The sequence below is a fragment of the Madurella fahalii genome (assembly GCF_045866475.1).
Source record: "Madurella fahalii IFM 68171 DNA, scaffold_2, whole genome shotgun sequence".
Lineage (NCBI taxonomy): Eukaryota > Fungi > Ascomycota > Sordariomycetes > Sordariales > Madurella > Madurella fahalii.
In genome coordinates this window covers 998427-1015112 of record NW_027263972.1, presented here as the reverse complement: position 1 = coordinate 1015112, position 16686 = coordinate 998427, and the positions used below count along the sequence as shown (strand labels likewise).

Below are 16686 nucleotides of genomic sequence, written 5' to 3'. Positions count from 1 at the left end.
GAGAATTCTCTGACTTTACTAAGTTACCTAACATCGAATAACTTTCTAATTTTTCCGCAAATGGACTGTCCGGCCTGTGTAGAGAGTACGAGAAACAAGACGTGAGCACTCGAAGAGGCGACTGGGTACCTCGGTCAAAAGTAAGCCGCAACCCTGGCCCCGGTGTCTCAGATAAGGAGAACGGACGATGTTAAGGTAGCACGATAATGCTAACAAGGCTCCGTCTATGCTAGAAACTCCACATCATTAATGACACTAGAGTTTTGTTTTCTTTTCTTTGGGAAATTGTAAGCCTCTTAAAGCTTCTTACAGAGTCGTGTGCCGAACTCGATAACTTCCCAGTCCTCAGTGCCAGGGGTTGACACGGCGTAGAAGACACCTTTGGGATCCCATTTCTTCCGGATGTCATACAGCGCTGGATAATTCGTTCCCCAAAAGTTCTGCTGCCAGTTGGGCTGATAGGGGTCGGCCTGGGACATAGTCAGGAATCATACAGCCGAGGCATGGTGGCTGTGATGAACACACCTCATTAATATAGGCGCACCCGTTCGGCCCCGCCTTCCGCAGAGCCTCGTCGATGACATTCGTGAGCGTGTATTGCGCCTTGTCTTTATCTGCCAGCGTCGCATTAACTGCAACAGGCAGTGCGGCAATGACCTTGGTCGACGCCTTGCGGAAGCGCGGGTTAACAGCGCTGTCCGTCACGCCGCCGTGTCCTGCCCCCCAAATATGCCCGACGACAATACCACCGTTAGCTAAGGTATTCTTATATGCGTCCACGATGGAGTTGCTGTTTGACTCGATGTCCTCGTGGGAGAATGTCCAGCCCCCGGTCAGGGATGGCTGCCCTGCCGTCTCGTCCTCGAAAAGGTCAACGTAAAGATCGAAGAAAGATTTGAACTCCTTTGTAACCACGGTGTACCGTAGTCCAATCTTATCGAACTGGTCAAGCAGTGGTTTCACAGTTGCGGTGATTTGAGCTGCTGTCTGGTTGATGCCCAAAAGCGGCCGGACATGAAGTCTCAAAGGCCTCACCCCGAAATAGGCATACAGCCCAGAGTCGACGAAGTGGTTGGAGTAATTCGTGAACAACTGTACACCAGACCAGAAAAGATCTTGATCAGTGGTATGAGTGCTGTTGATATGAAGAATTATGCCGGCGGAGGGTAAGTCATCGAAAGTGGCGACTGTGGTGGAAAGGACCACGGCGAACGCTCCGGGGCCGCCGCCTTTTAGCGCCCAGTACAGATCCGAGTTCTCTTTTGCGTTCGCGGTCGCAAGGCGTCCTTGGGCGGTAACGACTTGGAACTCAAGCGCATTATCGGCGGCTCGACCGGTACATGTTAGTTGAGGGGCATGCACCCAACGACGGGAAGTGTCGGCTATGTACTTACCGAAGCCTTTTAGTGGCGTCCAAGGACCATGCCCACCACCTTGAAGCAGCCCTCCGGCGATACCAACGGTCTACCTCGGTTAGCCTCCACGTCCGAAGGCTCGCGAAGAGGCGAGAATACGATACCGGACATTCACCCGTTATCACCACCTGAGGAGGCTGTTGGGCATGGGCGATTCTCAAGAAATCACGGCCTTGGATCCCGGCACCTATCGTCACGGCCGGGCCTTTATAGGTCCCCGGCCCTTTCCAAGACTTGTGGAACTCGTAATCCCGGAAGCTGTGCGTATTGATGATCAAGGCGCCCCAGCCGGTGCTCCTCCCAATGAAATCATGGCCCGTATTCCGAATGACGAGGCGCAGGTTGTTCTCCCGAGCAAAGTCAACCCCTTCCTTTACGTGTGCGTCTGTCTTGGCCGTGATGACGTACACGCCGTAGTAACCCAACGTGCAGGGATCTCGGGGGTTTGTTGTCGGGCGGCAGGTCTCGTTGGTGGATAGGGTCCAGAGCTGGGCAATTGGGTGCTCGACTCTAGGGGTCCGTTAGTGGGGTTCGTCTTGGTGCCCCGGGAGGACTTGGGCCTACTGCCATTGCTCATTCCCGAAGCTGGCGGTGACCTTGGCACATTCTGCCGCGTTGTACGTCGCGAAGTTGCCGAGCGGACCGTTGAATACGTCGTGACATGGAGCGCCGGGAGGCAAGGCTATGGCTAGATTGCCATCTACCGTTTTGTTGAGGTTGTTCCATGCCTTGGAGTCAGGCCAACAAGCATCTCCAGGGTAGCACTTACACCCGTAATGGACGCCCTTCCACGTTCTCGGGACCAGACCCTGGACCTCTTCCTGTGCGAGCACGACCCCCGCGGTGAGGAGGCCGCACAAGGCAACGATGGAGGCCCCTACCGACATTGAAGGGCGTTGAATCCGTTCAGCTCCTCAGAATAAGGGAGCGCACAGCTAGGATAGATGATTGCGCCCTTCGCTCGTTCCAGTAAACAAGGGGCACGACCTGTTTTAATATGCCCGGGTTCTTGTCTTTGTCAGCCGGCATGCTGGATGGATCCGTCAAGCGCGATCCTTCTGCATCGGCTGTGATACGCAATCTGGGTACGGGTGCCAAGAGTGTGTCCACACCCCGCACCCCGTTCGGGCCGGGTGCATATTCGGAAAGCCGCACAAGAGAAACCGGGTGGCTGGGCGGACGCCAAGCCTGGCGCAGCCATGTGGCTCAGCTCATTGCTCGTGTTTCTGTCCGGGGGTTGCTGAGGTTGCGGGTAGACCCGAGGCTTACGGTCCACTCAGACGGGAGGTTCCGCGCTGCCGGGGGCTCACTTCGAATCCAGCCAAGGCAAGTCATTGCGCCGAAGACTTTGTCCGTGCGAGGGCGTCTTGGATCCTTGACCGGTCGCCCGTGTGGCTAATACAGGTAATCCATACCCTGTCACCGGCAATGATTCGGTCAATGTCGTGGCAGCCATTTCGACGAGAGGAAACCCAATTTCAGCGCCATTTTCCCCGTTCGGGATCATGTTTCAAACGCCACGGCGTCTTGCAATGTGCGCGGGAAAGGGGGAGCAGCGATTGAAAACCCAACAACCTGTCTGCTTTTCCACTTGCGACAAATTTGCGAGCCGCTCGGTTTCGTTTCAAGTACACTCTCCTCAATCGCCATGTCGACCACCAACTCGACTGTAACGTGGGACGCGTATCGCCAGTATGAGACACGAGCTCCGGAACTTATCGGGGCGCTCACTGTCGGTCCAACTATTGCTGCCATCTTCGTAGCAATGCGCCTCTATACGCGCGTCGTCATAATCGGGAAGTCTTTCTCTGAGGACTACAGTATTGTCGCAGCCCTAGTAAGGAGGTCCTTTTTGGCTACTATTTCGAATTCCTAGCTGCGTTTTGGGATCGAACCCAGCTCTAGCGCATTCTGACCTATATAGATCTCTTCTGTGGCTATGTCGGTATTTATGGGACTTAGTAAGTTGAGGTCCGAACCAGAATGCTCTCTAACTGACTACTCTAGCGGTTATATACGGGTCCGGAAGACACATTGAAACCGTTAGTCCCGCGGAACTCAGGGACCTCTCTAGGGTACGTCTAGAAAGCTTCATTAGCACCCCCTTCCGCCCCCGGTACTCTACCGCCTTAACCAACGGAGACGGCGCTAACGGGTGTTGTAGGTTGGGATCGGCGTAATCCAGTTCTACGCCTTGACACATTTTTTCCTCAAGCTGTCCATCATGCTGCAGTACTACCGCGTCAGCACCCTGCCGTGGGAGAAGCAACTGTGCTCCTCCATCATCGTCACATTATCGGCTGGGTACCTTGCAATCCTTATTGTCGAGATGGTGCGTTGCATCCCCTTCGAGGCGCAATGGACCCCCAAATACCCGGGGGCCAAATGCATCAACAGCACTGCCTTTTACTTTTCGGCTCAGGGGCTGAACATGGTCATGGACTTGGTCATTCTCCTCGGCCCGCTTATCATCCTCCGCCATTCGTCCGCTCCTCTGCAGCAGAAATTCCTTTTTGGCATCGCATTGGCCTTTGGCGGAATGTAAGTTGATTTCCCGTATCCTGGTGATCGGTAGAGGTCAGTATGATCAAGTGGCTTACGTGTCGCCTTTCTCCCGCCGCAGAGCTTGCATCGTGTCCATCCTTCGGTTCCAAACGCTGTTACCATCAACTACCTCGTCTGACCCTACGTGGGATAAGACTTCCAGTGGCTTCTACGGGGTGATAGAACCGAACCTCGGTATTACCTGCGCATGCGTCGTCACCTTGCGGCCGCTCTTCCAGCGACTACGGTTATCATTATCTAGGAACAATCAAGAAGTCACGGACGAAAACACGCCACACGAGACGAAGCGCCGCGTATCCCTTTACCATATCACATTGTAGAGCTTGGAGAGTACCCAATCAGTAGCGACAGCCGCGACGTGGACCTTTTTTTTTCGGGGCGGGGTTGGGGAGGGGGATGACGGGACTGCGGCATCCCTTGACTACTCTAATGGTGTTAAGGCGTACAGGCAGTCCGGGATCGAAGGGCCATCACTAATACCGAAATGAGATCGTACCAGGCTGAGCCAGGTTACTTCATTGGCGGAATATATCGGCAACTTTTTGAATACTGTTTGTGCAATTGTCTGTATCTGGGCTTGACGCCCGGGAGCTAGCCTTCTTCAAAGTACGAGAGCATATCGGACTTATTCTAGCGAAACCTGCTTATTCGCCTACATCATGTTCTTACAATACATAGGAGTCTGGGTCAAATCGTTCTCTCCCATGGACTTGGAGTGTCTACCACGTTCTTTGGAAAGTGTGTATCAGTGATCGCTCCGCTCTGAGATACGGCTAACCCTAGGCAGCAAAGGCTCCCCGCTCTGCGGTACGGCTCAATCCTCCCCTACGTTCATCGTCGTCCGGGCCATTGCCGGCGTTAGTTCGGCGGGCTTGTCGAACGGTGCCCTGACCATCGCAGCGGTGCTGCCGCAGCACATGCAGGCAAGGTTCATAGGGTCAACATGGGGCTTGGGTAATTGGAATTGCGTTGGGTCCGATTGTAGGTGAGCTGTTTATAGAGTATATCTCGTAGCGGTAGTAAAAGCGACCGCGTTTGCATGGTCTTACACCTATCTTCCTGCTGGGAATAACCTGCATGTCCATGAAGTACATATTACTACCTATCGATGCATCACGCTGTGTTGTATGAGGAACAATTTTGCGGCAGGCAATGGTCTTGACATTTCCAATCGCACCTCTTTGCGCGATCTTTTTGCGAATCCCAGTTCGCAAAGTGTCCTTATCTCCCTGCAGTTACACATACCAAAACATTTTCAGGTACAATCAACGGATTGGGCCATCGGACGGTCTACCGATGTACTGTACTCTTTCTATCTCCCGGCCCAGTCTAGAGAGAAACAACTATCTTGTGGGCCGATGCCCCTTTTATACGCACACCCATTGCCTCCTGAATCTTTGTCCAAACCTTACCCACAACCAACGGACTTGGCGCCAGGACAAATTGTCCCTCCACCAGCGCCCGCGGCAAGAAGGCCTTCCACAGGCCGCCACATGCCCATCAGGCTCACACGTATCCTTGGGACCGATAAATCCGGCCGTGACCCCACCGATATTCTCCCCGACTGGGGCGGACTCACCGTCGCGATGGACTTGTTTGTCTCAGGATGACGCTGGATGATACCAGCAAACTGAACGCGGCGCCGTCTCCAATCGCCAAAGGCCGACCAGCTTGCGGCCCTTCAGCGCAGCAGGAATGTTGTTTACCAGCGTCTAGGCGTCACAATGATAGTCAAACACGTGGCTACCCCAAGACTCTTGAAATAGTCAAATTCTTGGGTGACACTGCGGAAAGCACCTCATACCCAGCCGACACTGCCATCCGAACAACGCTGCTGCAAATACTGGTAGATCACGGGTAATAACCAACGCCCGGATCTTGTCATCATTCGTCATCTTCAAACGCGCAGGCACAGTAGTCGGATACGGCGCAGGAAACTCTACACGGAACGGCCCATACGTAGCGATACACAGAGTCCGTGCAATGACGCAGGCCTGCTCGTCGGCGATGTGGTCGGGCACGGGGCGGCCATGTATTTGCGGAGGACTGTGTAGTGATGGGAACCGGCCTCGGCCGAGTTGTTGAATTTTCGTGGATGGCAAGAGCTCCGCCGACGACGCGGTCGCCAATGCGGAAGCGGGATGCGCCGGGGACGACTTCAACTACGGTGCCGGCTACGCCGCCACCGAAGATAAAGAAGTATGGGATGCAGCTGAGGAGGATGTCGCCCAGGAGTTGCCTTTGTTAGTCGACTAGGTTGATAACAACGGGGCTGTTTTGGTGACGATCTGCCCGGACCTGGGGTGTGGTGTAAGGGCCGGCCTATTTGGAGGGGTCTGGTCTTGGCGGAGGGAAGCCATGCTGTCTGGTTATCGGGGGCCATGGTGTTGTCCGGTTGTAGAGGGAAGTGAGGTCTAGTGAACGTATTGGGAGGTTGTACCTATTTCTCTACTTGCTAAATAGAGAAGTGAGCTGGATGTGTCTTGTCGAGTGAGGAGGCCATTCGTTTGCAGACAGGTGTAAAAGCCTCCTTATATAGACATACATCTGCCAGGCAAGCGGACTGTTTAAGGACAGTCGATGTACGCAATCCCCAGGGAGCAACTTGGCAGGCTAGTGTGCCTGATACCCGGCGCCATGGAGCAATACGCGGTAGCGTGGAGATACTGGTGTTGTTCCTCTGAATTTTTCGGCAACTACTGCGTAAAAACCGGTTTTGAATTCCGTTCCGTTCTTTGTGAGTCGCCCCTAGTCTAAAGCCAGGGCTCGGTCTTACCAGGATCGGCCGGGCCGCCGGGTGCGGCAAACAGGTCGGTCGTAGGTGTTTACGGAGAACCCGACCGGGGGTCCTCTCATTCGGAAAAGAGTGGTCACTGTTGACATTGTGTTGTGGGGTGATCTTATTGAATTACTGATCAGGCTGCTGAAAGATCGCCGTGGTGGGCACGTCTCTATGTACAGGTGCCCTCCTAAATATCAGTGTCCTGCATGTTAAGGAGGCAACCTTAAGGAAGGCTACACAACAAGCCCGCGAATCTAAAATACGATCAACAACCCTCCGTGCTGCGTGGGCTAGGCGGACATCACCCAAACCGTTGTCGGACAAAGTCGGCAAATACTCTAAGAGAGTCGACACGCGCTCCTAGGGAACACCCGGTAGCGCTCGCCCAGAGAGTCGAGACAAAGCTGCGTACTCGCATACTTCAGCCACTTAAACGGACTTCTCATGTAGAGTATGAAACATAACTCGAGCTGCCCGGGACGGACCAACCTCGATAGCTTCCCGCCAGCATGCAGCATTGCGGCTGCGCAGTAATGGCACAGTCAAGTCAGCCATTTAAAAGTAGAGGTCGCTACTTGCGTCTTGGGCGCGGTGCAAAAAGAAAGGAACGAAGAAAAAACAGAAAGAACGGAAAGAAAACGAGGAAGGAGCAGAGGGAGCGGAGAAGCAGTGGGAAACGGCCTGCAAGAGAGTCGAAAACGCAAAATGCCTATCTCGATGGCACCGGGCTGTTCCTACAGTTAATTCAATAGTCGGTTCTTGCTCAACCAGTTTCGGCCTACACGGCGGCAGAGGGTCCCTTCTCCCATTACGAATTCCAACCTACTTCCCATCATCTACAGCTCCCTGTACAGCCCGTGGAGTTGGCGGTGCACAGCCCGGATGCTTGCCGAGCTCGAAATCGGCAATCCCACACCTGCCGCCATCGCTCTAGGCGAAGAGTGGAGTTTTACCCCGCCCCTGCTATGCTCCGCTGGATATCGGGAAACTCGTGAATCCTCTGTCTTGCCGTGTCGCCATTTCACGCGGTACTGGCCTCGTGTGTCCGAGGTGTATCGCGGCGACCTTAACCATACATTGCGTAATCCTATCCTCCTCATTGCACCCACCCACGACCCCGCGACACCCTTGCGGAATGCGAAAAGGCTGCCGCAAGATATGGGGCAGAACGCCAGACTGGTTATTCATCACGGTTATGGCCACACGTCGAGATTTCACCGTTCTAGTTGCACAGATTCCGTCGGGAAATTCTTGATGGATGGGAATCTTCCCACCGAGCGAGAAATGGATTGCTATGCGGACAACCAACCCTACGAGCTATGATATGTAAAGCCCACTAAGTAGGTGACCAAGAATCATACTTTCGGTGACACGCTACCTACTCCCTTGCGGCAGTGTCAGAGGAACAATGGTCAGGGTCCTTTGCCACACCAGTGGGGGGGGGAAGCACGAAGCCCGCAACGTTATCTGCAAAGCTCCATTAGTTTGGCTTCCACATCGGCAGTTGCCCCAGAGAGTTTCTGACCATTGTAGTGATGCGGGGGACATGTGCGCTGCCCCTGGGAATCCGCAGAGGCTGCGGCTCCAGTAGAAACGTCTCGTCCCGTGATCCAGGCCCCATGTTGGCGGCAAAAATAACCCTTCTTGCAGTTCCCCGGGCACCGGATTGTACTCCACTCCTTGTACTCCTCCAACCAAGCGCCATGATCCTCCTTGTCGAATATACTTGGTTCTGGGCGGGGTATGTGCTCGAGGCCCGTGATCATCCCCCCGATGCCGTCCCGATCCCATGTACTGTACATTCCGGGGGGGCCATGCCGCATCCGTCGGTGTGACACAAACCAGAGTATTTAGGTATAAGCAGTATATATATAACGAAGGAGCAAAGTACTCGTTAGAGGGTAGTTATACTCTCATTGAACTCTACCTTTCTCTTAAGCCCTATCTTCTACCCTCTATTTTATCCTTTAAGTTACGTACTTTAACCTCCTTCTGTACTCTCCATTTCCACCTCTGTTACGGGGTTTCCGTCGTGGTCCCGTAACTGGTGACCTCAGGGGCGTCAGCCTTGACACTGAGGTAGGCACTTCGTGAACACTAGCATAATCTGATAATAAGGTAAGAGATGATGAGTTGATTGTTCTAAGGTCCTCCAAGGGACAAGTCTGAGGGGTCTTTATAGACGTAAGCGGTGACCCCTGGGCCGTCATCCCTGACGGGATGTGGGCCCAGACACTGCTGTGCATTGCTGGCCTCCACCGCGTAACAACCTCCCTCTCTACTTATATACCCCTTTTACACTTATCTAACGCAATACTATATTATTCTAACTAAGTATGTATATAGACTGTATAGGCAGTCAGTTCGAATCCGGCTCCCCTCAACTCTTTCGTCGGGGGTCCGAAAGAGTCACATTCTACTAATAGAGGTTGCCCAGCTGTTACGTGGCGGAGGCCAGCACTGCTCAGCAGTGTCTGGGCCCACATCCCGTCAGGGATGATGGCCCAGGGGTCATCGCATACGTCTATAAAGACCCCTCAGACTTGTCCTCAGAGGACCTTCATTCAATCAACCATCATCATATCTTACTTTGTCATAGATCATGCCAGTGTTCATGAAGTGCCTACCTCAGCGTCAAGGCTGACGCCCTTGAGGTCACCAGTTACGGGACCACGACGGAAACCCCGTAACACCAGCCCCCTCTGCAGGTCCTGGGCCGCCTGTGGAGTACCGGCTTCTCTGAGGTATAGCTGTCGTCTCGAAGGTCGATATCAGTTGGGTCCCGATAATCGGCCAAAACAACGAATCAGGAAAAACTGCTGGGTGCTCTGACGCGGAATAACTTGAGCGGCCGGGAGCTAGGACCGAGGCTAAGAAAAACCCAGGATAGAGCGACTGCCTAACAAAAGACGAAAACATGTAGGAATCAGTTAGAGCCGATGACTTCCAGGGGTCCCGAGGCGATGGGGTTGAGGGATAAAAGGCCTTGGTATTTGCAACCAACCGGATTTCGTGGAGCGGAGGAGCCTGAAATATCTGGTGCAGGTTTTCATCCGGCCTTTCGAGGTACGGTTTCCTGTATAATAAGCAGCAGAAGGACCGGCATACCCTATAGAGGGTATAGCGGAGTAGGAAGAATAATGATAATATGTTATTCTGACTTAGCGTTGCTATTATTATTTTGTCGGAGCCCGCCAATCGGCCCACTCCCTCACTTGGTTCTCTCCACTGCCCCCGGCAGCCTCAAGCACCTCGTCCCCACCCTTCTGCTTCCCCTCTGGCGGCACCCACACCCTCCATTGCAGCCGAATGATCTCATATATCTGAACCAGCCCCTGGCTTTGCTGCCCCGCCTCGCCCCCCCAGAAGACCGGACTCCGCGCAACGTCCATCGTCAACCCATGCCTCACCCTCCTCTGCCATAGATAGAACCTCAGCCCGACCCAGTACGCCCCCGCAGCGCCCAGCACTGCTACCGCCATGACCTGGCTCGCAAACCAGGGGATCTTGCCGTCCGAGTGCGCGATGAACTCCTGCATCGGATCCCTCACCCATATCGCGACCAGTGGGACGGCATTGGTCAGGGTAAAGCATCCGGCCGCGACGACCCCGAGGGCGTGCGGGACGGGCGACTTGTGCCGCCAGGTACTCCCCGGCCGGAGGCGCAGGTACAACATGGCGGCGCCGATACAGGTGAACCTTCCCAGCATCGTTAGTCATGTGTTTCCCCCCTCTACGCTGAAGCTACGGGCAGTTTCGGGATGGGGTTCGCGAGGCACTGTCCCGCCTCAGGAAGGCATGTTTCTCTTTTTCTCGCCCCGGCTTTCGAAACAGCCGCATACCGGCGGGGAAGCAGCTCGGAATGGACGTACCACATTGTGTCAAGGCCGTAGGCGTAGGCGGTCAGGAGGAGAGAGTATCCCGGCCGGTAGCTGAATGTGGCGTCCGGGGAGGCTTGCTGGGCGGCTGTGCCGAAGACGGCGCCGAGGATGAGAACCGTGGTAACGGTCCAGTGTAGGGCGAGGGCGGCAGCGGGGGCTTTCTGGGTATGCAGGTGTCGGCCGCCAGCGTGCGGGGGGAGGCGGCGGAAGCCGTGGCGGAGGGTGAAAGAGTACGAGGAGGCGAGTTGGAGAGAAAACGGGAGGACGCCTTCTTTTGCCACTTCTTGTTTGACTGCTAGGGGGTGAGTACTTATGCGGCTTCAAGGGACGAAAAGTGGAGGAGGCGGCGCACCTCGCGCGGCGGTAAAAGTGAAAACAATGACGTTTCCGATTGCTGAAAGCGCTCGCAGAGCGCCGCAAGCGGCTTCTACCTGCCTAGGGTCTGACGTGGCCCGCCCGATAGTGTGGTGAAAGAATTGCAAGGCAACATCGACGTCGGGCTGGCTGAGCAGGACGTCACGGGGGATGATGGCGGCCTGCATATCCGCGTGAGCTTGGACTGATGATGAGCACAGGGCGTGCAAGAAAACTAACATAGAGAATGTTCAACATCATGAATAGACAGCAGAGGGCCAGAACCCCGAATCCCGATGCCTTTGCGAAGTTCTTTCGAGGGTTCTTAATCTCAGCCAACACCTGCGCACGCAAGGCCGAAGTCAGTACCCATGATTTCGTCGGCTGCCCAGGCTTTGCGCTCACATAGTTTGCTTGGTGAAAGCCCCCGAAAGGAAAAGTAACATAAATCAGGGCCTCCGCATATCTATACACCCCGGTTGGCGTCCTTGCGGTCTGGGCGAAGGATGTCGCGCTGTTGAAGTTGGTGTTTGAGATGTTTCTGTCGAGCCAGATGAAACCAAAGAGGATCATCAAAATGATCATCATCAACTTCAGACTGCCGAGCAAATTATTCAGTCTGATGCCCCATTTCCTGGACATGCTGTGTAGGAGGCAACAGAAGGTGTTGACGGCAATGGCAAGGCCCACGACTTTGCCTGGAGTTTGAGCTGCCCCGGCTGCTTGAAGGGCAGCGACCGCAAAGGCAACCGAGTTGGTTGCTGTGTTGCCAAACACGATGAAGGAGATACCGAACAAGCATGTTGCTAGGAACTTGGGCGATTTGAAAAAGTAGTTCAGCTGATCTGAAGTTAGTGCCCTTGAAGCGAATCATCGTGGGATGGGAGCACCTGCATAGGGCAGTTCACCACCGCTGCGGGGTGTCGAGATCTTCCTGCCGTCGGCTAGCTGCCATCTCGGGATGGCCAAGCCGAGCTCAACATACACGGTGAGCCCGGAGAGCGCCAGGACCACGCCGTACAGCCACATCAACAGCGACACGCCGATGCTCTGAGTGTTGTAGAAGATGACGGAGCTGCTGTTGAAGATGCCCGAGCCTATCATCCGGTTGAACAAGAGGCAGGCCACCGAGAATGCGCCCAGGCTGCCTTCCTTCGTGGGAATCTCCTCAACGATGGCGGAGCGGTCTTCTCTCGCCTGAACGAGTCGAGCTGCATCTTGAGGATCTAGTCCATGGTGCCAATCATCTCCGTGGGTGATTTGGTTCTGGACTTGTCCCGATTCAGGACCACCGGTGCTCAAGGATTGTCTGTCTGGATCCATGGCGTCTAAGGTGATTGAGACTCACAGACCGCGAATGTCCCGCGGGTATTGCCTTCTTCAAGCATGTACAATCTCCCCTCGTCTTTTTAGCGGCGGAGATGCGCTGCGCTGCGTTATGCCAAAGAGGCTGGGCAATGCCGACATGGCGCTGATTGGTGAACCATTCTAGTGCTAACGGTAGGCAAGCCTCCATTACGCGCTTTCGTGCTCGTGATATCCTGAGCTGTAGTAGCTCAGCTCAAGCCACATTTCTTGATTCCCCCAATGATGGTTGCGGAAGAGCACCTTCGTTCGTGCATCACCCCCCGCGAGTCTGCCTTGCGCCTCCACCAACCGAGTGCCAAGGGGACACTATTTACTCTCCGCGCTGCGGGCAGCCGATTAAGTCAAGCCGCTGTGCCACACCAGCCCTGTTTCCTGCCTGTCATGATCCGGTTCGAACGAAAGGCGAGCACATGGGGTTTCTTGGAGTCGGGATATTTCTGTCAACTGTTTTCACTTTTCAGTTTCCGCTGTCCCGTTCCGCATCACTTCACCAGATTATCCTCCAACCCAGGGCCGCGCCGCCTTAACGGGACCTCTCCCCAGCAATGCACTACCTCTTTCACGAGTCTTTACTCTTGTCCCGGGAGGCTGGGCTTACGCCTACGCAGCCTCTCCCATAAGCTGGCCGTCCGCGCCCCGAATTCTTTCGCTGTGGGGAGACAGCCACGACCATGTTTCCGTTCGATATCGCCGAGATACACGGCGCCCTGTCGTTGGCGTACAAGATCATCGAGATTGGGTGGAGCGACGCACATAATGCACGTATGTCAGGCCGGATACATCGCTTAAGCCAAATATATTTGAGCTAAGATCCTTTTAGACCAACAATACACCGAGTTTCGAGGCGACGTTGAGATGCTCGCCGAAAATCTCAACAACCTCCACCTCGCCATCACCATCAGCCGGGCGAGGACAGGCTTCGCGATCTCTCAAACCTGGCCGGCGCAATCAATGCAAACCTCCAGACACCTGAGTCAAATTTTTGGCAGGTTCAAGGAGACGCTTGAGGAATGCTGGGCGTTGTTGGAGCGCCGGTCATGTTATGGCACCCATCACGGCCCCGCATTCAATATCCAATGGTTCCTCCGGGTGAGGGACGATATTGACTTGCTGAGGAACCGCATAGCAACTCTCAATATCAAGCTTTCGATCGCGCTCAAATGTGTGGAGATGTAAGCTCAACTTCTCATCCCCCAGTGTTGATTCGCATTGTCGTTTCATGTTGACACGTGGGCTTAGTGAGACAAGCGACGGCAATCGGGTGTTGATGAAGGAGTACACCGACTTGCTTCTTCACAGAATAGAGTTGGCGGAGTCTCGGCTGTCCAATATGATCCTTGGACAGTCGATGCCGACTGAGTCCACGCGCAGGCTGGATATCCCGAAGCCACTCCATGACAGTCTGGTGACCATAAGCACAACAAGATACGGCAGCATGGCGGCTCTCCCCATTGTGCAGGGCGTGGAGGAAACCATCTTCTACCTGGATCGAGCAACTCGCTGGCATGCCCGTGGGGAATCCAGGCAACGCTGCCAAGCGTTCAAGTTGGCGAACATTCTCAGGGCCTACTGGCTCCTGCAGGCCACGAAGGAGGGTGACGAGTATCAGGCCGCATCAGACAACATCTCGATTGAGGAGTTTGAGAGAAACCTTCCTCGTTTCGGCATGACAACACGCCGGTTTTTCAGCCAGCTAGAAGAGGTATGTTTTGTCGGCCACACACTCGGACAAAGATTGCTAACCGACTACAGAAAATACTCGAAGCGTATGATCAACTCGCTCGAGCAGATGACCGAGCGCCCCCTGTAACCCGTTTGTGGGAAGTCATAGAGCAAGAAAAGGACGTCTGGCAGGAGCACGGTCCTTTGAAAGCTCAAGAGGAAGAGGACGATAATCCTAGACGGGGGGAGAATGTCTTGACATGGTAAGAGCCGTCCTTAAGGCATTACTACGTACGTTTAAACGACCTGTAGGACTCTAACAATGCTCCATCCTTTAGTCGTCTGCAGAGCGTAAACGCCGGTGAGCGGTCGTTGGAAGTTTACCAGCAATCAGGGGCTTATGAACAGCTCACGATCATCACATGCGGCGCAGGCCGCCCAGATCGAATGCAAGTCGGACCAGCCAGACAGTACTAGACCTAAGAGCTTGGAGTCTGACATCTTATGATTAGACACCAGATCGATTTGGCATCGATGCATCTCAGGCCGTCCCCTGAAGTTGTCGGCCCGAGCAATAGCTTTTACTCCGTCGCCCTGAGCCCAGACAGTAACCGCACCGAGAATGGCTTCAAATTGGTCTTCTCCAGTAAAAGGGGTATTGTGGTGTCTTTGTTCACGAAATAAAGGCCGTCAACTAACTTCGCTGCCAGACCTCTTCCGCTTCCAGCAAGTGATGACTGGATACAGGGTGGTAGACGACTAGTCAGTCTTGCAATACGTCTAATGGCGTGATGACCCCCGCTGACCGCCCATGATGCTTGGTAGCGCTGGAATACGGCTCACATGTCAGCGTGCGAGAAGGCTCATTGGCGGCGAGCGAAAGACGGACACTGGCCGAGTACAGCTGTGGTCATCAACCGCTCAGTACGCCGGACCTAATCTACCCCAAGAATTCGTCGGTTCCTCAACGGTAACCATCCGCAACCTCCCGAGCGGCACCACTTCCTCTTATCCTCCGGTGATACCGCCCATGGATTCCTTTTCCCGGCTGACCCTCTCCCAAGAGTCAACGCGGAATACATCCTCCGAAAGTAGTAGCCTCTTTGATGCCCAAGCAGCACAAAGCCGGAGCCACACACCTGCCCTCACCCGCACTTCCACTGTCACCTCCGCATCACGCTCCTCTGCCACTTCTCTGCATGCCCCGTCTATCAAACCGAGGAATATTATACAGGTGGACAAGCGGGGGAATGTAGGCTGCATCCTCGATATTCCAGATCCGCCGCGTCTAGTGATGTTCCTTGGTGGAACACAACCAGTAGCATCCCCGCCACAACCTCAATCACCCGATTATCGAACGGCCTCGCTCTTAGTGATCGACAGTAAGCCAAAATACACACGAAATACCCTCGCACTGATTTGTTAAAAGTTTCGGGGTAGTAGCTAACCTTTGAATCACCACTACCACCCAAAGTTGACAAGCACGTCCGGATCAACCCGGCCCTCTGCGATTGCCGACAAGCCCAGGCCGGCGCCCAAGGACAACCTTACCTCGGCCAGCAAACACCCAACGGCTCACTTCCACCGGTGCTTCTACTCCAACGGCAACCTGCGGCCCCAGAGCCCCAATGCCGAAGGGTGGTCCTCCAGGGAATCAATGGGTCAAACATCTGCGCCAGGGAGACTGCGGCTGCTGCTCCACAGACGGCAACGGCTGGGGCCGTACCTGAAAGCACCGACCGAGGCAACGCTGGACCGGCATGGAACTGGAACCTGGCTGGCGCCGGGCGGTATCAACACGGGGAGGGTCTGGTGAGAGTCAAGAGGCTGAAGATAATGACGGTGGAGTTTGCGAGTGCGGAGGGTACGTATATTTTTTTTTTTTTTTTTTTTTTGTCTTTGTCGTCTTGAGAGTGGTGCTGGTCGGGAGTTCCGTTCCTTACTCCCCTACAGTCAGGCACCACTGACCTGATGATACAAGGGCCGGAGTCCTAAGCGCTGACATGGTAACACACTCCCAGAGCGGATCCGGTTCGTGGCGTACTTCAACGATCTGAAGGCCTTGCAAGAAGGGTACGGGGTGTAGGACATGTACAGTAAAAATGCACGCTGTGATAAAGACGCCGTGGCTTTGCCTAGGACTAAGGAAACCATCCAAGTAGTAATTACCTTACGGCGGCGCTGTGTGATGCCGAATTCCACCGACCTGGTTTCCATCGGCGATCAACCAGGTTTGATCTGTCACCAAGCTACTAGTTGAATCTGCACTGGAAGGCGGAAAATAGACGACAGAGATGCGGGAATGAAGTGGAAAAGAAAAAAGTGGGTGAGGAGTGGAGGAAGGGTTCGCCTCTTTATTTACCTTAATTATCATTGCTTGAACTTACTGCACAGCGCAGGCAATAGCTAGAATGATGGGCAACTAGCTAGGTTCCATCAAGACAGCATCGTCCATGTTCTAATGCACAATGGTCCCCCGCTGGGCGGTGAGAATATGTTGGGAAGCCAGAGCCTTCTGGCCAGAGGGAGGGCGCTACTAATTAGTACTTACTGGGATGACGTTCCGGAGACAGACTGTTGCGGTGGACTCAGTTTTCTGTTGCACCTTACGTAGGAATCCCTCGGGTAACTACCTTGAAACAGGATTTCTAATGCGACG

General features: G+C 54.4%; 4 protein-coding genes across 4 annotated transcripts; 2 read left to right on the top strand and 2 right to left on the bottom strand.

Moving 5' to 3' along the window:
* Positions 1-296: 296 nt before the first annotated feature.
* Positions 297-2302, bottom strand: MFIFM68171_03043 (uncharacterized protein; the record flags this gene model as incomplete). The annotated part of the gene is made up of 5 exons (XM_071058465.1): positions 297-470; positions 526-1328; positions 1395-1464; positions 1520-1925; positions 1980-2302. The coding sequence occupies 5 exons, from the start codon at positions 2300-2302 to the stop codon at positions 297-299; spliced, it is 1776 nt and encodes a 591-aa protein (XP_070914566.1).
* A 761-nt stretch (positions 2303-3063) lies between these two features.
* MFIFM68171_03042 (uncharacterized protein) lies at positions 3064-4300 on the top strand (the record flags this gene model as incomplete). The annotated part of the gene is made up of 5 exons (XM_071058464.1): positions 3064-3252; positions 3340-3376; positions 3423-3490; positions 3580-3956; positions 4039-4300. The coding sequence occupies 5 exons, from the start codon at positions 3064-3066 to the stop codon at positions 4298-4300; spliced, it is 933 nt and encodes a 310-aa protein (XP_070914565.1).
* Positions 4301-9938: 5638 nt separating this feature from the next.
* Positions 9939-12320, bottom strand: MFIFM68171_03041 (uncharacterized protein; the record flags this gene model as incomplete). Its single annotated transcript, XM_071058463.1, has 6 exons — positions 9939-10461; positions 10635-10935; positions 10996-11179; positions 11238-11339; positions 11403-11842; positions 11888-12320. 6 exons carry the CDS (start codon positions 12318-12320, stop codon positions 9939-9941), a joined length of 1983 nt encoding a protein of 660 aa, XP_070914564.1.
* Positions 12321-13036: 716 nt separating this feature from the next.
* Positions 13037-16113, top strand: MFIFM68171_03040 (uncharacterized protein; the record flags this gene model as incomplete). The annotated part of the gene is made up of 10 exons (XM_071058462.1): positions 13037-13127; positions 13186-13537; positions 13605-14067; positions 14118-14290; positions 14366-14476; positions 14540-14682; positions 14738-14789; positions 14853-15409; positions 15502-15891; positions 16049-16113. 10 exons carry the CDS (start codon positions 13037-13039, stop codon positions 16111-16113), a joined length of 2397 nt encoding a protein of 798 aa, XP_070914563.1.
* Between the last annotated feature and the right edge of the window lie 573 nt (positions 16114-16686).